This window comes from Pollachius pollachius (assembly GCF_949987615.1).
Source record: "Pollachius pollachius genome assembly, chromosome: 6".
Taxonomy (NCBI): domain Eukaryota; kingdom Metazoa; phylum Chordata; class Actinopteri; order Gadiformes; family Gadidae; genus Pollachius; species Pollachius pollachius.
In genome coordinates this window covers 17,551,084-17,571,410 of record NC_136939.1, presented here as the reverse complement: position 1 = coordinate 17,571,410, position 20,327 = coordinate 17,551,084, and the positions used below count along the sequence as shown (strand labels likewise).

Below are 20,327 nucleotides of genomic sequence, written 5' to 3'. Positions count from 1 at the left end.
TCCTCTTTGAAAACTGTGGATATGTAGATTGAGGAATGTATGTATTTCCTTACAGTTTCTTACTTTGTCTTGATGTTCATTTGGTGTTTCTTCAGTGAGTTGTAATAGAGTAATAAAATAGTGAGAACAAATAAAAAACACATATCTTTCCCTCCAGTGGTTTATCGTTCATTGAATAAATGAATGGATATCTGTGATCAATTCATCTGTTTCAAACAAACATCCTCAGAATTCTTGAAACTTTGTTTGACAAATTGAACATGTAAGTTTGGAGCAGGGAACAAGAAAGTGGAACTCTTGAATTTCGTCGTTGTTGAATCAACATTGGCTTCACCATATAATATCAGAAAGGATGCAGTTGACATTGATAAGAACCAAGAAGTTGTCCTACTTCTTGTTGCTTATGTTTAAGCAAGGCTATTTCACATTCCTCAGAACAATGAATAACATCACTGAGGTCAAACAACAGTGGCAGGCGCGTGCCGTCCATATGGCAAGTGGGGTAGCGAACTACTTGCAAAAGCATGCTCCTAAAAAAATAGTTCCTCAGTAAATCATGGCTCCAAGTCTATTTTTAATAATGTGAATTTCACATTAACTATCTATAGTTTCTGTAGGCTTTCCGACTATTTTTCGTCTGTTGATATTTTGGATGATGGTGGCGATTCTAGGTGAGTTAAACGTGTCATGCAATGTGAGGGAGAGCAGCTCAGCGACCGCGTTTCTACGTATGGTTTATCGCATTACCCTGCAGGCTGCAATAAGAATTGCAATCCGTGCTAAAAGACGCCTATATGTGGTCATAAAGTAGTCTGCCCCATGGTGATATCCTAGAACTGTTGTTGTTTTAACTCAAATCATTCCGCTTCAAATCATTTCCCATGTCTACTTTTTTTTTGTGTGCACAGGACAAGGGGATATATGGACCACGGTTGCGAGTGATGTAAAGCATATATATAATAAATGTATAATACAATATTATATATGTATATAATATATACATATTACAAAAACAAATTGTGGGGGTTAGTGCCCACTGAAATTTAGGGTCACCGCACCAGAGATGGAAATTAACTTTTTTGCCCACCAGCCACTCATCTTTTTTACCAGCCACTTTTTATGCGCTATATATTTTTTTAATATATGTGTACATTTTAAACAATATAATAGTAACACTAGATAAGAAAAGTGTTTTTCAAACACATCATTTTTTCCATCAGAAGTGATTTTGACTGTAAGTAGGTGCTACCAAGGAACTGAGTTGAAAATGTTACACTCTCACCGCATACGATAAACAATACACAGGTATCTGCCATGTTAAGTCATGTTTATTTCAAAGGTGTTACGATGACAAGTTTGGGGATAATTCATCTATACAAAGTATTTTCAATAAAAACAAATTGACATATTAACAATAAAACAACATGCATGGCTACACCATCATAAGTCAATAGGAACATTTGTTTTTTCAGTGCACTGGCCTTTTAATTTCTTCAATTCAACCAGATGTATAATGAAATCTGCCCCTATAATGCAACAGATGTATCCTCTCGGTATAGGAAGACTTATACTCTGCCTATGCATTCGAAATTAAACATTTGAAAACAGACCATGAAGAAACAAGAACAAGAAACAATGATGATAAGTGCAAGACACATTGAAAAACGTCAGAATACATTAAACTATATATATATATATATATATATATATATATATATATATATATATATATATATATATATATATATATATATATACACAAACGACTAAACATTGAATCTTTGTATGGATTTACATGCACGTTACGGGATGACTTGATAAGCTCCTGTAAGGGCTACGATGTCACAGATGAGAGCTGATTTGGAACGGAACAACAGCAAAGTGAGGAAAACCGACTTTTTTCCTGTTCAATTATTAATGTTGTTTGTGAACGAGTATTGGAATACTCGCTCGGAATATCCAACGAGTATTCGAAGCCTGTAAAATGGTATTCGGGACAGCCCTACGTCTTAGCACACACACTTGACATCTGTTTTGACCAGACTGACAGAAAGCAGCTGTTTGCCAAACAAGTGAGCAGATCTCTAAGGTTACCCAACATGCTAGTTTTTCGACAGCAACAAACTATTGCATCAGGCCTAATAGAAAATAAAAAATAACTTACGTGCAGTGCCATTGGAAGTCTTGAAATGGCCTTCCCTATTTGGCAATTGCGTGTGCATTTGGAACTAACTTCTATCAAGCTGGTCTGTTTTGAGGCTAACGAGCGTCCTCATCGCTGTCGTGGTTTCGGGCGCTGATTTTCCCTTGGCAATTTTCAAAACGTGAAGGCGACTTTTTGAGGACTCGTGGTCCTCCACGGCTTCCAATTTTAGGTTTTGTGTCCCACTCACAAAACTATTGAACCTGTGGCCATCCGAAGCATGTATACGACAGAGAGCACAGAACATTGTCTGGCTCGTCCCGTCAAACACCAGCCGGTCACGGTGTTGCTCACTGTCCGATGTTCGCCATCTCTTAGTAAAACAACGCTTCTTTTTGGGGATGACAGCCGTACTATCATCCGCCACCTGTACCTGGCCTACACTCTCCCCAGCTGTTCTCTTTCCTCCGGTGAGGAAACGCAACATTGCTTTCTCTAGTATTCTTTTTTTTATGTCAATAATTAGCCTAGCATACTATACCGAATATCGATACCGGCATATTATCTCTATGGTTACCGGTATATTATCCCGGATGTTGACAGTCGCAGTTCAGCAAAAGAGGCGTAGAAGAAGAAGGGGGCCGGATGTTGACAGTAATGGTTGTGGAACTGTGCAGCGCCGTATGAAAGAATGTATTAAATATGCAAATTTCATCGGACCTGACTGGAAAGTATTACCCGACACAGTGGCGGGTGAAGTGACACAATTCACCCGACACCATACAAATCCACCCGCAAATGGCGTGTGGCGGGTGTTAATTTCCCTCCCTGCACCGCACGGTGCTGAACATTGGTGCAACCTTTGCTTTAAAAGCCGTTTAGTGTTGTGTAGGTGAACCTGTGGAGATGGTCTACCTTTTTTGGACCATACTGAAGCAGGGAACCTCCGCCCAGGAGTTAAATTCACTCAAACAGTTTGGTGGTTCAAGTTTTAGAAAACCGCAGCCTTTGGATTCTAAAGGAGCGAGGGGTAAAGTGAGTAAAACCTCACCTCATTCATTTATTCATTTTAGTCTAAGGGAATTGCTCAAGCTTATATTGATTTGATTTCTTAATGATTAATTTGATCATTTATTCATGCTTCTTCAGATGACCCAAAAATGAAAAGGAGTGCAAAAAATAAAATCTTTGTCGATCTCTCTCTCTCTCCCTCTCTCTCTCTCTCCCCCCCCCCCCAGTGTGTGGCTGTGACCTGGTGCGGGCGGGGTTCTTCCACCATGGGGGGGAGTATGTGTGCACCCAGGACTACCAGCGTCTGTACGGGACGCAGTGTGACCGCTGTGGGCAGTACATCAGCGGGGAGGTGGTCTCCGCGCTTGGACGCACTTACCACCCCCACTGCTTCGTCTGCAGCCTCTGCAGGTAGGCCCACGTGTGTGTGTGTGTTTGTGTGTATGTGTGTTAGTGGGGGGGGTGGTTGCGTGAGGTGAATTCGCACCCTTTTAGTGTGTGTATGTGTGTGTCCGTACGGTGTAAATATATGCAGTTCACTTTGCAATCATTTTATTGGTGTGTGTGTGCGCGTGTGTGGGCATGCTGCTTGTACGTGTGTGTGTGTGTGTGTTTGTGTGCGCATGTGTGTGTGTGTCTGTGTGTGTGCACGTGCAGGAGCCCATTCCCTATTGGAGACAGAGTGACCTTCTGTGGAAAGAAGTGTGTGTGTCAGCAGTGTTCCCAGGGCCTGAACCGCGACAGGCCCGTCAAGGTCCAGGGACCGAGCTGTGAGTAGCCCACACACACGCAGCTTTGAGCCAGCAGGGGTGTTGCTTCAGGTGTGTTGTTAACCTGGATCTTTAAGATCCATCTGTCAGAGGTCATGTGACCAGAAGAGAGCGACGAGCAGAGATGGATGGAGCAGTAGAGGTTGGAAATACCATTCCGGTCGTTATAGTCCTTTAATACCTTCCATCGGTCAAGCTAACTTTTAACTCCAATCCACTGTCATCTGCCAGATTTTATTTCTCCCATTAACTTTCCTCTTCATGTCTTCTTCCAAACCACCTCCTCTCCTCTCCTCCCCTCCCCTGCCCTCTCCTCTCCTCTCCTCTCCTCTCCTCTCTTCTCTCTCCTTTCTCCTCTCCCCTTATCCTCCTCTCCTCTCTCCTCTCCCCTTATCCTCCTCTCCTCTCCTTCTCTCCCCTCCTCAACCCTTCTCTCCTCTCATCCTCTCTCCTCTCCTCCTCTCCTCTCTCCTCTCCTCTCCACTCTCCTCTCTCCTCTCCCCCTCTCCTCTCTCCTCTCCTCTCTCCTTTCCTCTCTCCACTTTCCTCTCTCCTCTCTCCTCTCTCCTTTCCTCTCTCCACTCTCTTTTCTCCTCTCCTCCCCTCTCCTCCCCTCTCCTTCTCAGACTGCTCAGGTTGCGGAGAGGAGATCAAACAGGGCCAGTCTCTCTTGGCTCTGGAGAGACAGTGGCATGTCAGCTGTTTTAAATGCCACACATGCGGGTGTACCCTCACTGGGGAATACATCAGCAAGTACGTGCTTTCACATCAAGGCGTGTTACCGAAACCCTCTGTTGAAGCTAGGATCTTTATAATTGGATTGTGATTTATGTGTAAGAGTACAATTGTGTGTGTGTTTGTGTGTGTGTGTGTGTTTGTGTGTGGGTGTGTGTGCGTGCGTAATGCTGGAGTGCACTCCCTTGTCGACAGTAAATTAAGTGTGCTGTTCTTTCATTTGGTCTTCCTTTAACAACATTAGGTTAATATATGCTCGCTATTCCTGATCCACAAGCCTTTCCTGATGCACTTTAGAAATGAAACCCTCCTCTGATGCCAGAACAATCATTCCTGGGCAAATAATTGGCGTGATGGTCTAAATTAAATCACTCATCTATTTTCATTTCCCCATACAATTTCATAATTTAATCCATACATTTGTTGTAATTATATTCTTACTAAAGTATATTACTTAGAATAGGATCATTTTCAAGTGATAATGTATTCAGTATTAGGGTGAATCTCACCATCTACAAAGCCTTAGTGGATTTCTGCTTGTGGTTTCCGACCGGCGCCGCTCTGTTTCAGGGACGGCGTGCCGTACTGTGAATCAGATTACCACAACCAGTTCGGCATCCGCTGTGACTGCTGCCAGGGCTTCATCAGTGGGAGAGTGCTGGAGGTGAGGCTCATCCATGCATCGCTGTGTGGAGGGAAGCATTAAACATGGTCCTGTTTGTGTCAGAATAGCTGAACACAGCTAAAGCATCTTAATTGTTCTACTGCAATCCCCTCTTCCTCGCTCTTCTCTTTTTATTGCTTAATCTGCTGAATCTCATTCTTCTCTCCTCCCCCTCCTTTGCTCTGTTCTCCTCTCCATTGTTTCCCCTTTTATCACCTTTGTTTTCTACTCCTCTCCTCTCTCTCCTCTACTCCTCCCCTCTCCCCTCCACCTCTTCTCTCCTCATCTCTCCTCTGCTTCCTCTCTCCTCCTCCTCTCCTCTCCTCTCCTCTCCTCTCCCATCCTGTCCTTCCCTCTCCCTTCATCTCCTCCTCCCCTCTCCTCTCCTCTCCTCTCCTCTCCTCTCCTCTCCTCTCCTCTCCTCTCCCCTCCTCTCCTCCCTTCTCCTCTCTGCCAGGCGGGGGGTAAACATTATCATCCGAGTTGCGCCAGGTGTGCCCGCTGTCACATGACATTCCTGGAAGGAGAGGAGATGTACCTTACAGGTGAGGAAGGGTGGATCCTTCGACAATGCACAGTAGACTGTGTGTGTTTGTCCGTGTGTGTGTGTTTGTGTGTGTGTTTGTTTGTTTGGCCGTGTTTGTGTGTGTGTGTATATGTGTGTATGTTTGTGTGTCTGTTTCTTTGTGTGTGTGTGTGTATGTGTTTCCGTGTGAATGTGTGTGTGTGAATGTGTGTGTGTGTTTCTATGCGTGTGTGTGTGTATGTGTGTGTGTGTGTACTTGTCTGTGTCTGTGTGTGTGTGTGTGTGTTTGTGTGTATGTATACTTGTGTGTGTGTTTGTGAATGTGTGTGTTTGTTACTGTGTGGTGTGTGTGTGCATGTGCCCTAGTGACTGTGTTTAGTGTCTAGGTGTGTGCGTGTGTATCAGGTTAGCGAGACAGATTAAAGGTAGAGAGGAGGGCGCTCCCTGACAAATAGGTTCTGGTAACAAAGTGCAGTAATAGAGTTCATTGATTGCACAACACAGCACAACACTAAACCTACACTAAACCACACTCACACAAACACACAGCGCGCACACACACACACACACACACACATGAGTCAATAACCCCCCCCCCCCGGATAAATCCCCCCAGTCTGCCCTGCTGCCCTGACTGCCCCTGGCCCCTGAGCAACGTTGGGAATTATCGGAGGCTGCTTGGATTGTGTGAGTGTGTGTCTGTGTGTGTGTGTGTTTGTGTGGGAGAATGTGCAGGACTGCATTGGGTTATAGAGTATATACAAATAAATGTCATGTTTAAGTGTGCATTCAAATAATGGATAATACTCCATATCCACCTTCAGTAAAAAGCCTTCCAAACATGGTAGATGTTCTGAGCGTGAGGCTCCACGTCTTCATGGGTGTGGGGAAGGTCAATAATTGCATTTATAGTGTGTGCGCTCCGGAGGCGGAGCCTGGAGACGCAGCGTGAAGCTCCTGTAGAACGGAGAGTCCTGAGAACCACCAGCCACCATGGAGCTCTGTGCAGAAGCTATGCCTCATTCACATGCAGAAGCTCCCCTCCTCAGCCCACCACTAAAGACCTGCATCTCCATATTCTACCTGCTGTTTGTGTATGTGTGTGTGTGTGTGTGTGTTTGTGTGTGTGTTGGTGTTCGGGGGGGGGGGGTTAGGAGGCATGGGCTCATGTCTTTATGTTGATCCATGTTTTTATTGTGTGTGTACATGATGTGTTTTGTGTGTGTGTATTTGTGATTGAGTGTGTGTGCACGCAGATGTGTGTGTGTGTGTTTGTGTGTGTTTGTGTGTGTGCTCGCACATGTGGTGGTGTGTGTGTGTGTGCATTCAGCTCCAAGGTTACATTCACTCCTTCTGATGGGTTTAGACATGTAGGAGTGACCAATCACCCTCTTGAGATGCACTCCATTACACACACACGCACACACACACACACACACACGCTCATACACACACACACACACACACACGCTCATACACACACACACGTTTGCAATCAATCCTTTAACACATGTTTAGAATGGACAAGTGGCGTGTATGTCTGTGTATTTGTGCATGCATGTGTGTATGTGTGTATATTCTGAGTGAGGATAGTTTACTTTAACGACCAAATGTGCATCTTTGCACATTTGGTGGGACAGAATGACCGTCCCACCATATATTATATTGCATGGATACACTTAGTGGCCTTGCAGTCCAATACAAACCTTTAACCAGACACATACACCCCCGTAGTGCAGTGCTCCTGCAGTCTTCTTTCGGGTTGACAGATGACAGGGAACCATAAAGGTCTCATCTAACCTCTAATAATAATAATTGATCAATTGACAAGTGGTCTTCATTCCAACAATCAGAGAGTGCTACACAGGGCCGTTATAAAACTGGACCGGTATAGACGCCAACTAAAACCTAGACCATGGTGGCCCCGTCCACCACGGTGAAAGCTAGGCGGCCCCCCCCATGATGGGGGCACCGGGCCTACAAGGCCCCCCCTGACACGTTTGGACCGTTGCTCCGCCGCCTCGAAACGTCCACAGGCTCCTTGGCGTGGCGCTGGCCCTCCCAACACATGATCACCCTGTCACAATTTTCCTGGAGGAGCCCGGGTCTGACAAACTCTGCATACACCAGCCGCTGAGTCTGAGAGGGTTTAACGGCCGGAAGAGGAAGACCATGAATGGTGTCCAAAACCCGCCATCTCCAGCCCCCAATAGATGACAGGAGCGAGGTTCTGTGGAACATGATCTCTCCCAGCCGTAGGCCAGTGACGGCGGGTCTATAGGCCTGGATGTCTGGGTCAGCCCCCGGGTCGAGGGCGTAACCAATGCCCAGGTGGACAGTGTCCATGACGGCCCTGGAGAGGCGGTCCGCAAGACCCTGTTCCCTGGAACTCTGAGATGAAGGCCAGGTGTCGCTGCTGGCGTGGCTCGGAGGCATTAGAGAAGGCCCCGGGTTAAGGCTTGGACCAAAGTCTTGGGACGCCGTAGAGGGCCCCCCAGCAGGATCTGTCCATGGTGGATGGCGGGGTAGAGTCCAAGCAGCTCGTAGTCTGTATTAGCGGTCAAACCCGCCCAGATGCTCATGGGCGACCATTGGCGTAGTCCGCAGCGTCGGGTCTAAGAGCGATCGGCTCATCTGGATCCGGTTGCACCAGCATTCATGCGTTGACTTTTGCTGTCTTAGTGCCACTGGAAGCCCTGGTCATGCCCGGAGACTAGTCGATGCTGAGCTTGAAGGCTTAACCTTTTAGCGCCTCATGCAGGGGCCTCATGACAAAACGGCGGTAAAAATTTTCGATCCCCAAAGTCTCCTGAAACGCTGGCCAGCGGCAGGGAAGCACACTACTCCGGCAGCCACCAAGGCCACCGCACCGTGCTGACTGATGTGATGCCCACGGTAATTGATGGACAGCAGCTCCGGATCCGATGAGGCCAAGCTGGTCGAGGCGGGCGATAAGGGTCTTCAGAAGGGGCCGGTGCTGCACATGGGATGCGCTGCCGATGAGAATGTCACAGAGGTAGGGGAACAGGAACAGGAGGTCGCACAGAACAGAATCCCTCAGGCCCTGGAAGGCTTGGGCAGAAACTCTGAGGCCAAAAGCTGATGCATGAATTCGAAACGTCCAGGCGTGGGCACCTGAGGGTAGCCTCGAGGCAAATCCACTTTGGAGAAAATGTCAGCCAGGCCGATGAGTCCTGTGTGTGCGGGACTGGATACCGGTCGGGGGGGGGGGGGTGGCGTTGATGAGTTGCCGTTGTTGAGGCGGCAGTAGTCCCTGACTTGGATCGAGCTGCATTATTATGTGTCAACCCATAAACCCTCAGAATCATAACAACCGGAGTGCAGCTCCTCCCCAGTCATTTGACCGGGACGTGCAAATGATTTGTGGGTCCCGGTTCTGATGCTAAGAGGTTATAGAAATGATGCAGTCTTGTCATTGTAACATTGCAACATTGTAACAGTTTAGACATGAAACTGTCTTGCAGACAATGTGCGTCACATGAAACTGTCTTGCAGACAATGTGCGTCAGTGCGTCAGCCAGGCTATAGGGACCATAAAACCAATATTATAGAAATATATTATGATAAAATCTGTGCCTACAGTCATTTAGCATTAGAGACTTTCCCTTAAAGTGTCTGAAGCCGAAAGACCAGAACATGAATTTGCCTCGTATTCGTGGCATAACCCAGAGTAAATTGAATACGTTGGTTTAATGGAGCGTGAAAGTAGCAGGATGCTGTTTTCGCTGGCCCCAAACACGACTGAAGTCTATTTTGGACATGAAATTTCGGAAAAACACGATCAATATTGGAGCAGCTGTAAAAACTTCAAGGTGCAGGCAAAGTAAAATAAATCAAAGAGGTGGAGGGACCAGTAGAGCAGGGTGTAGGAGATGGCTGGATTTATTGAGGCAACAAAGTAAATATTCTGGAATCATAAAAAAAGAAAACTCCCTGCATAATTTAATTTTCCTCAGACACATTTTCGACCCTTCTGATATTAAGTTTGTCTCCAAGATATACTGAGCTTTTGCCTTACGCGGGCTGTACTCTCTCACGTTGGAGAGCAGGATGGACTCAGGCTGTATGTCTGCCAACCTGGAGATGTGTGGTGTGGGCGGGACAGCAGCCCACTGAATCACCCCACTGCTTCCTGACTACACTATTGATTGTGTGTGTGTTTGCATGTGTTTGTGTGTGTGTGTGTGTGTGCATATTTATGTATCTGTGTGTGTGCGTGTGTCAGATTTATGTGTGTACTCAAGCCTGTGTATTGGAGCAATGATGGGCCATCAGCCCATTCTAAGGACCTCTATCGGCCCTGGGGCCCAGATATTACCCTACATCACCTACACTGCATTACTGTCTGTGTGTGTGTGTGTGTGTGCGTGTGTGTGTGTGTGTGTGTGTGTGTGTGTATGTGTGTGTGTGTTTTTCTGTATGTGTGTGTGTGTGTGTGTGTGCCTTCGTTTCGGACTCCTGCATATGACATTTGTGGTTTACTGCTTTAAAATATTATTGAATTACTTTCATCCTCTCTCTCAATGCGTCTCTCTCCGTTCTCTCCAACTCTGTCCTCTTCTCTTTTAATGACGCAGACTTTTTCTCTGCCTCTTCTTCCTTCCTCTCCTCTTTCAATCTCTTCCTGACACACTGTCTCTCCTCCCCCCTCTCCCCCATTACTCTCCAGTCTCCCCCTCTCTCTCTCTCTCTCTCTCTCTCTCTCTATCTCTCCAGTCTCCCTCTCTCGCTCTCTCTCTCTCTCTATCTCTCTCTCTCTCTCTCTCTCTCTCTCTCTCTTGCTTTCTCTCCAGTCTCCCTCTCTCGCTCTCTCTCTATCTCTCTCTCTCTCTCTCTCTCTCTCTCTCTCTCTTGCTTTCTCTCCAGTCTCCCGCTCTCTCTCTATATTCTCTTCCTTGTCTTTCATGTCCTGCCTTTCAAGACAAAGAGTCGTCTTCTTGTACCGATATATGTTTCTGTCTTCTGTGTGTGTGTTGTGTATAATACACTGTGTGTGCATACGATATGAAGGCCGATATCTTATTGATTGGTGAAGGTGTTTCTGTTGAGTGTGTATGTGCTTATGTGTTTAAACTGTAAATTAAATTGTGAACATGTTCTTCTTGTGTTAAGATTCGATCACATAAACCTTTGCTGCTCACGCTCATTGTGTGTGGGTGTGCGTGTGTGTCTGTGTGTGCGTGCATGTGTTGCAGGTGCAGAGGTTTGGCATCCGATGTGTAAAGAAGCAATTGGGATGGAGAAGAAGCTGAGGGTAAGCATGTTATTGCTGAGCACTGAACCATCATCTACGTTCTGTTGCAGTGTTCTGTTCATCTCACGGCCTAGGGCCCAATGAACCAGCAACCTCCTCGTGGGTTTCTCCTGCTCAGTATCTTAGGAACGGTAAATCGGAGGCTGCATTCAATGAAGAGGATTTCCATTATTTTATCAATAAGTAGCAGTACGCCCCTGTTCTCCAGCTGGTGTCAGCAGCATCCATCTCATGCTTTACTTCACAATCAATTCTCCTTGACTACAAAAAATGTTTTGCCAATTGTATATCTTTATTCCCAGTTCTCACCAGCATGTCAAAGAGGAAGTGTGACAGTAAATGATCAGCAAACTACTGCTCTGTCTTCAGTTGACCTTGGAGTTTTGTAATATAATTGTCTATTTAATAATCGTTTTAAATCTAGGTTCCTGACAATAACAGCCTCCTGCCAAGGCACCTTCAGAGCCTAACATGCCTGCTGGGTACGATGACTTATTGGCCTGTGTGTGTGTGTGTGTGTGTGCGTGCGTGCGTGCGTGTGTGCATGCGTGTGGCCTTGCATGCGTGCGTGTGTGTGTGTGTGTGTGTGTGTGTTTTGTTTCCCAGCTGCGCCGGACCTCAGAGACGGCGTCTCTCTCTCCCCCCATCTCCAGCGCCGGCTCCCCCCACCGCCTCGTCTGCGTGAGTGAATCCTGCCAGCCCCACCTGGCTCCGTCCGACAGCTCCAGAGCTGTCAATCTAGTGGAGCCGACAGCGGAACCAGATGTACCCTTAAGTCGGTCTGCCTCCGTTATGCATCGTCCTAAAACAAACTGTTTCTCGGATTCAGCTTCCTTCCTTTTGTTTGTCGAAATGGATGGCATTGTTCCGTTGAATTGGCCATTCCTTAAGTCGATCCCTCCACCCATTCCTTCTCTCTATTGCTGCTCTGCTTTGTGGGTTTGTTTATTGAACCCTCTCTGTGTTGCTGTCCTTCTGTCCCCAGGCCAAGGCGGACAGCGGGCTGCTGAACGCCAAGCGTCTGTCTGCCTTCCAGAGGCCCGACGTCATCCCCTACCAGGCCTACCACGCACACACACGCCACCCAGAGAGCCCCCTGCACCAGCCCTACGGCTGCGGACAGGTACGCACACACACACACAAGCCCACACACATACACATAAACAGACACACACATACGTACGCACTCATGTGCTCGCACGCTCGCACACTAACACACATGTGCGCACGCATGCTCACACATACACACACGCACGCGTGCACGCACACAAACACACCTCAGTCTTATAGCTAACACACACACACCGAGGCCGTACTGGATGTGCGTTTGCTTCTGTTATGGTTGCATTTGCTGTGTTGTTCGCTGTAATCAAGACAGAAACACAAGACAATTCCATTTAGCCCGCTGTCCTGGGCTGAGATGGATGCGTCCTGCCACACAGCCGTGGGAAATAATAGAATCACTCCATTGTTTTCCAAACCGGTGATGAATGAGAACGAAGGAACAGAATGAGCTGTGCTCTACTGTCTGGATGTGACCGCCAACGCTTGAGACCAAGCTATCGACCAAGCTATCGACCAAGCTATCAGGGTTGAAGGTCACGCTGTTGACGCCCCATGATGATGGATGGGTGACCACACCCTCCTCATCCTGAAGCAGGGTGGGGACCAAGTCTAACGTGGAGGTTGATGTTGACTGGGCTTCTGTTGGATGGGGTAGGGGCTGTTTACACCAGTATAAAGTATCTAAATATTAAACCAATCAACCACAAACCTGTCTGGGGTCCACCCAAGAGCCTAATGGTCTGAAAATGAGCCCAGCAGTGAATTAAGGGGAATACTCCTCCACTGACTTTGATCCAAAAGATGAAGTAGAGATTGTTTCTGGACACCCTCTGTTTCTGTTTGCAGTCACGCGGTCACACCTTATCTCCGTACTCTCAGGTAAGGTCCCTCTAATATCTGAAACACACACGCACACAAACACACACGCAAGCACACACACACGCACGCACGCATGCACACACACACACACACACACACACACACACACACACACTCAAGCACACACACACTGATGCACACACAAACACACAAATAAACAAGTTCCTCCCTGAAGGCCTTGATGGATTTATTTTCTCAGCCCTTCATCTTCACACACTCTGCTGTCACTCTCCCTCCCTCTCTGTCCTTCAACATTCTGGCTTTATTGACAAGCTGTCAAAATTAAAGATCATGCAAATAACATTTTTAACAAGCATGGCTATTTACAGTCTCTCTCTCTTTCTCTCTCTCTCTCTCTCTCTCTCTCTCCCCCCCGACCCCAGGACCTGTTGGACAGTGTTGATCTGCGGACCTCTAGACGTTCTTCCAGCCCCTATACTGACTCTCCAGCACACAGCCGTTATGGAGGGTCCCCCCTCCACTACAACACACCTGGTAACACAAACGCACACACACAAGCACAAACAAACACACGCAAATACACACAGGCACTTGCACACACGCACATGCACACATACATGCACACATACACGTACACACACACACTCACATACATGCACACACACACACACACACAAATGCGCAAATACACACACGCACACACACACACAAATACACACACACCCACACACGCATACACACCCATACATGCAAATACACACACACACATGCACGCACGCACACACATGCACACACACACACACACAAATACACACATACCCACACACACACACCCACACACAGAGACGCACATCCACACACACAATACACACCCAAACTCCCACATACGCACACACACACACACACACACATACATTTTACATGCATACACACACACGTCCAGACATTACAGAGAAACAGATAGACTACAGATAAACTCTATTTTTCTTATCATTGTGTCCATCCTCATTCTGTCTGCCTGCCCATCTGTCTGTTCGTCTGTCTTTCTGTCTATTGACGTTTTGTCTTTGTATGTATGTATGTCTGTCGTTTTTCTTTGTTTCCCTATTTGTCCTTTTTTCTGTCTGGGTGGGTGGGCCATGCTGTTGCTCATAATCATGTCTCTCTCATTCTCATTGGACGGGCTGACTGTAGGTATTGAGAGTGGCAGGAGTTCACCCAATCCCTATCAGTCTGACCCCAGGTCTGGCACACCTACCTCCTACCAAGCCCCCAAGCATTTCCATGTACCAGGTAGGCCCCCCCTATACCCCGCCCCGGCCTTGCTCCTGGACCTCTCAGATCCAGACCGCACCTCAGCTACTAACCCTCCTGTAAGTGACTCTGCTAAACCCGCTTGAATGCCATCCCCCTGCTGAAGCCCATGCACAATGCATGCGTTTTGTGCTGCGTCACACGGTCTCATGAATGCAACTGAAAACTCTCAGCCACACACGAGTGTGTGAACACGAGTGTTGAACAGCCACAAACGAGTGTGTGGCTGTTCAACCCCATTCAACAACCCCAGAATGAAGGCATCTTTGGAGTTTGGAGCGATGCTGTTCAGGACTTGTATTGCTCTCTCTCCCTCCTGCTACCGCTGGTCTGACTCATGATCCTAGTGTAAGCCCTGCTCTAACTTGCCCTAATGGTCATAGTGTAAGCACTGGTTTGACTGGCCCTTATGCTTCTAGTGTAAGCACTGATTTGACTGGCCCTAATGGTCATAGCGTTAGCCCTGATTTGACTGGCCCTAATGGTCATAGTGTTAGCCCTTGTCTAACTGGGCCTTATGCTAATAGTGTTAGCCCGGGTCTGAATGGCCCTAATGCTACTAGTGAAAGCCCGGGTCTGACTGGCCCTAATGCTCCTAGTGTTTGGTCTAACTGGCCCTAACTATCCTAGTGTTAGCCCGGGTCTAACTGGCCCTCATGCTCCTAGTGTTTGGTCTAACTGGCCCTCATGCTCCTAGTGTTTGGTCTAACTGTCCCTCATGCTCCAGGTTTTAGCCATGGTCTAACTGGCCCTCATGCTCCAGGTTTTAGCCATGGTCTAACTGGCCCTCATGCTCCTAGTGTTTGGTCTTATTGGCCCTAATGCCCCTAGTGTTGCAAAGTAAACCCTACTAGAAAGGAATCCAAATACCCTGCCGTTAAAACAGTACTACATCCCATGTTTTGAGTACCGGTGCTTTAGGACAGCGTTTGAAGCCGTAGTTCGTATGGGTTGCTCTGATTTGCCAAAGCGTTGCAGAGTGTGTATTCTGTGCTCTGGTTTCGTTCCCTGCATGCATAGTGGGCATGCCAATAGTTTATTTTCTCTACCTGTGCCCACTAGCCTTCATGGGAGAACGAGAGGCATGGCTGCCAACTATTCTGGAAACATTGCATATAGACTCCGTGTAGCTCTCTGCCTCCTACAGGCGAGTGGTACACATCTAACAGAACGTTGACACTCAGCGATACGACGCTTTGGTTTCTTGCTATTATCCCAAGTGATCCAGGCGGGTATTCAGATTGTTTGCAACAGTCTTCAAAATCATACTTTCAAGACATTACATTTTCAACGTCCCACTTCTCTGTATGTGCGCATGAAGTATTCCACCTTATTCGTCTTCCTCAAGCTTCTTCATCATCCCGGAGGTAGCAGGATAGGCGGGTGGAGACAGCTCGCTGCCTCAGCGTCGACAGTCGTCACCTCACCTTCACACGCTCCACGGGGAGAACCGAAAGAACTTTCTTTGCACGTCGAAAACAATCCATGTCCAACCAGCACCCCTGTTACTTATTATCGTCAGTGTTCACAGCCCATTGAATCGAGGGAGCATCAGAGGCCCGGTGAAGACGTCAGGTGACCCCCCTCCCCCTTGATGTGCAGCCTGCAGTCATGATGACAGATTTGCAATTACATTGATCCACAGACCTACAGCTTGCTGCCATGATGAGAGTAATACGCCATAGGTGTTCTTGTTGAAGGTGTTGTCTGTTGGATGGTCTGATGGTGCTGACCTACAGGGCAGCAGACAAAGGGTGGTGTCAGGTCCAGAACTGAGGTGGGCCTTGAGGGCGACCACTGCACCAGGCTGCGTGGTTGACAGGGCTCCTCCCAGAAGGTGGGATGCAGCCAGGGCCTACTGTTGTCGCTGCTGCCAGACAGACGCGTCACAGACACAGACCGCAGAGACCTGCTGCTGGAGCGCAACCGTTCCTCCCTCAGTTTTCCTCTCCCGTTGAGGGGACAACGTCTGAGCAGATCAGTGGTTTCTCTTCCGAACACGTTTCTTTCTCTCTCTGCCTGTGAACCCGTCTCCCAGTCGCTCACTTGTTGGTTTTCTTTTATCAAAGAGCTTCTTGGCTGTTTGGGGCCGTGAGGAACGCAGAGACCTAAATCACTGAAACAAGGCATGCAACGTTGTATGCAACGGCATGCAACGTTTCCTGCATGAAACCCTTTTCACCGAGAGGAAACCAGCAACACTCACATTCTAGTTTGGGTCCATTGAATGTGCAGCTAATAAAGACCGTGGTATAGAGAGACATTCTCCTTGGGAGCAGACTCTGGATCATTTTAATGGAAAAATGCCTTTTTTATCAGCTTGGAATGTTTTCCAACGTGTCTGGAAAGGGCTGCTTAGTGGCCCTTTATCATCCAGTATCGAGCGTTATTCTCCCTTCAGATCCCCCTAACCTCCCTGCTCCGCTGGGACCAGCTGCTGCTGTTGCTGCAGAGGAAGGGCACCTCAATGCCCACAGAACCACACGTTTTCTACGCCCGTTTCTATGCTTCTACAGAACCGCACCTCCCGCCTTCCTTCCGTCTCCTTCCGTCTCCTTCCTTCTCCTTCCCTCTCCCTGCGTCTCCTTCCTTCTCCTCTTTCTCCTCTTTATCCTCTATATTCATTTCTCTGTGTTTTCATCGCCCATCTTCCCAGAGCCCCTCCCATCTCCTGCTCAACACCCACTCTCATTCGCTGCCCCCTGCGCTGCCTTAGCCTTCCACTTAGCCTTCTCCTTATTCTTCTCCTTAGTCTCCTCATAGTCTTCTCTTTAGTCTCCTTCTAGGTCGCCTCCTAAGTCAACTCCTTGGTCTTCTCCTTTGTCCTCCCCTTACTCTTCATCTTAGTCGTCTCCTAAGTCTCCTCCCTAATCTTCTCCTTAGTTAGGTTCCTTAGTTTTCCCCTTAGTCTTCTCCGTAGTCCGGTCCTTAGTTTTCCCCTTAGTCTTCTCCTTAGACTCCCCCTTAGTCTTCCCCTTAGACTTCTCATTTGTCTGCCCGTTAGTCTTTTACTTAGTCTTTTCCTTAATTTTATCCTTAGACATCTCCTTAGTCTTCCCATTAGTTGTCTCCTTAGTCTTCTCCTTAGTCTTCTCCTTAGTCCTCTCCTTAGTCCTCTCCTTAGTCCTCTCCTTAGTCCTCTCCTTAGTCCTCTCCATAGTCTCCTCCTTAGTCTCCTCCTTAGTCCTCTCCTTAGTCCTCTCCTTAGTCCTCTCCTTAGTCCTCTCCTTAGTCCTCTCCATAGTCTCCTCCTTAGTCTCCTCCTTAGTCCTCTCCTTAGTCCTCTCCTTAGTCCTCTCCTTAGTCTTCTCGTCTGTCCTCTCCTTAATGCTTCCCATTAGTCCACACAGAGCAGACTCTCTGCACATCAGTCAGGATGTCTGGATGCACGGCCATGCCTCCCCATCGCTGCCTATTATCCCTGCCGTCAGGTTTATAGTAATGGTCCTGGAATTTATGTACGACTGGGATGGACTTTGGTCCTGCACCGCCGGGTGACGCGATGAATGATGGGGTTCATCTGAGTTCCATCTCCTCCTCCTGTCCTCTTTGCTCCTCTTCTGTTGGTTCCTCTTTGCTTCTCTCCTCCTTTAATGTGTTGACAGTCTCTCAATTTACGTCTGTCTGTCTGTCTCTCTCTCTCTCTCTCTCTCTCTCTCTCTCTCTCTCTCTCTCTCTCTCTCTCCAGCCTCTAATGATCATCTACAGAACATCTACAGGAAACCTCCAATCTATAAGAGACAAGGTACATTGTGTAATTTGTAAAGCAACAATGTATTACCTGTTGCTTATCTTGTGCAGAGCTTCTGGTTCATTAGAGTCTGTAGGAGGCAGAGGGACTGCCAGAGCAGTGGCTGGTCAACCCCCAAGCAAAAGGTCTTGGGTTTGATCCCCATTTTCCACAACCTACCTGTAGGCATCCTTGAGCATACTTTCTATGGTTGTGTATTCAACCCCAGTTGAAGGTCAGGGTTCAATGCCAGACATTCCTTCCATCCACACCAGGTAAAGGTTTGCCAGTTGAATGCTGTAATGAATCATTGTAGAAGGTTAAAACACTGCTATAACAATGCTTGCACAGCCACATTATTTGTTATTTGAACACAAAGCTTTTGAAATATGTCTTATTGACTAATCTGCTAACTGGAAATGTAAAAACAAATATGCTTTTGTGTGTTTCTAAATACTGTTGATGTCTTTGCAGATATCTCTTTGTCATGTCCCACTTTGTCTCTCCCTGTCAGAAGCCCCTGTCTCCCCGTCAGCCAATAGGAGGAGAAACAGCAACCTCAACACCAGCTCCAGCCCCATGTCTGCATCCAACTGCAACGACATCTACCACCCTGAATCCAACTACTACCCCTCCTCCGGCTCTCCCAAAGGTGGGGGGCATCATGACCTGGTTCTCTATTCACTGCCTCACCTCTACCTGCTCCCTTAAACACCTCTCAATACTCGGCATGCATCCCTATGACCACAGCATCTGCTAAATGACCAAGAAGTACAGAGTTGGCCTAAAACCAGCTTTGGGTTCCTATGTGTCCCTGGAATATAAAGAGAACTAAATGCATTGTTTGACTTGCCCTTCATAGTAAATTAAACGGCACATTATTGGAGTAGGCTCTTCCCCCCATTGCACCATCCCCTTGCTGTCGAGCCCCTCCCCCTTTTGTCCACCTGATGTAAGACTGATGAATGAGGCAAGGTCTGGCCCTTCTGCAGCCTGGGGGGCCGAGAGGAACGGCCCGCTGCAGAGTGCTTTACTGGCAGGACACAAGCCCCCTGGTGCCAGGACAATTAACATCAGACGGATTCTTCCATTAGGGATTAAAATGTTAAATATGATCAAATATGATGAGATGTATTTTTCATCGTTATCCGTCAGACACACGCACAAACACATACTCTCACACACACACACACACACACACACACACACACACACACACACACACACACACACACACACACACACACACACACAGACACATGCACTCAGATACTCACACAAATACACAAGCACATACACAGAAAAACGCAAAAAGCGATTAAAATGTTAAATATTATCAAATATGATGAGATGTATTTTAAGTTTGCGCCTTAAGTTTGGGTTAGATAGTCTAAATATAGACAGGATCATCATTCTTTCTCAAGTCTTACCGTTCCACTGTTAAATTAGATTATTACTTTCTGCATGCTCTCTCTCTTGTCCTTTTCTTTATTTCTGCCTTCCTTCTCTTCTCATCCGTTTCTTCACTTCACTCCCCACTCATCTCCTTGTCTCTTATATACGCCTCCATGCCCTCTCTCTCTTTCTCTCTCTCTCTCTCTCTCCCCACCTCTCTCTTCCCATCTCTCTCTCCCCACCTCTCTCTCCCCATCCTTCTCTCTCTCTCCCTCTCTCGCCCTCTCTCACTCCCTCTTTCCCTCTTTCCCTCACCCCTCTCTCTCTATCTCTCTAGTCCCGAGGGTGAGGAGGTTTTCTTCTGGGGGTGAGGATGATGGATGGAATCTAAATCTGAACAAGGTAGGACAGGAAGAAGGCTGCCACCAATCACAGCAGACCTATTCCAGTCTCCCGCCCACACATGTGGAGCCTTCTTTAGCACAGAGATTAACTTCATCCTCTCTGGCCTCCCCAAGAGTGGCCAAACTTTTTGTCAGACTCAATTTTTCTGACCAATCAGTGCATCTCTTCCCTGATTAGTTCACAGAATCAATATGGCCTGTCAATCATAGGCTCGTTAAATGCAACGCTTGTCAACGCTTGTTAGGAAAACTAGAGAGGGAGGGAGTTTCTTTACTCTTTTTTATCTTGCTCTCTAATGCTCTTCTCTGATCTCTCACCATACATCTCTCAAGTCTTTCCTCCAGAACCTTTAATACAGTCAGTCGTTCATATATAAACCGTATATATATATATCCACCAATTAACTAATCTATTCATGATCCATGATTCAACTTATTCACCCATTCACGACCCC

At 47.3% G+C, this 20,327-nt stretch overlaps 1 protein-coding gene across 1 annotated transcript in view; it reads left to right on the top strand.

The window, feature by feature from the left end:
* Window positions 1–20,327, top strand: part of LOC307077508 (actin-binding LIM protein 3-like) — a gene marked incomplete at both ends in the record, with an annotated part of 36,617 nt that overhangs the window by 10,856 nt on the left and 5,434 nt on the right. The window contains 14 exons of the mRNA XM_079738939.1: window positions 3,382–3,565; window positions 3,812–3,924; window positions 4,551–4,677; window positions 5,230–5,323; window positions 5,781–5,868; window positions 11,066–11,124; window positions 11,731–11,805; window positions 12,110–12,247; window positions 13,036–13,068; window positions 13,452–13,563; window positions 14,224–14,322; window positions 18,032–18,088; window positions 18,588–18,725; window positions 19,806–19,870. Of these exons, the coding sequence (XP_079595065.1) occupies window positions 3,382–3,565; window positions 3,812–3,924; window positions 4,551–4,677; window positions 5,230–5,323; window positions 5,781–5,868; window positions 11,066–11,124; window positions 11,731–11,805; window positions 12,110–12,247; window positions 13,036–13,068; window positions 13,452–13,563; window positions 14,224–14,322; window positions 18,032–18,088; window positions 18,588–18,725; window positions 19,806–19,870 (1,382 nt within the window). The remainder of the gene's footprint in view (window positions 1–3,381; window positions 3,566–3,811; window positions 3,925–4,550; window positions 4,678–5,229; window positions 5,324–5,780; window positions 5,869–11,065; window positions 11,125–11,730; window positions 11,806–12,109; window positions 12,248–13,035; window positions 13,069–13,451; window positions 13,564–14,223; window positions 14,323–18,031; window positions 18,089–18,587; window positions 18,726–19,805; window positions 19,871–20,327) is intronic.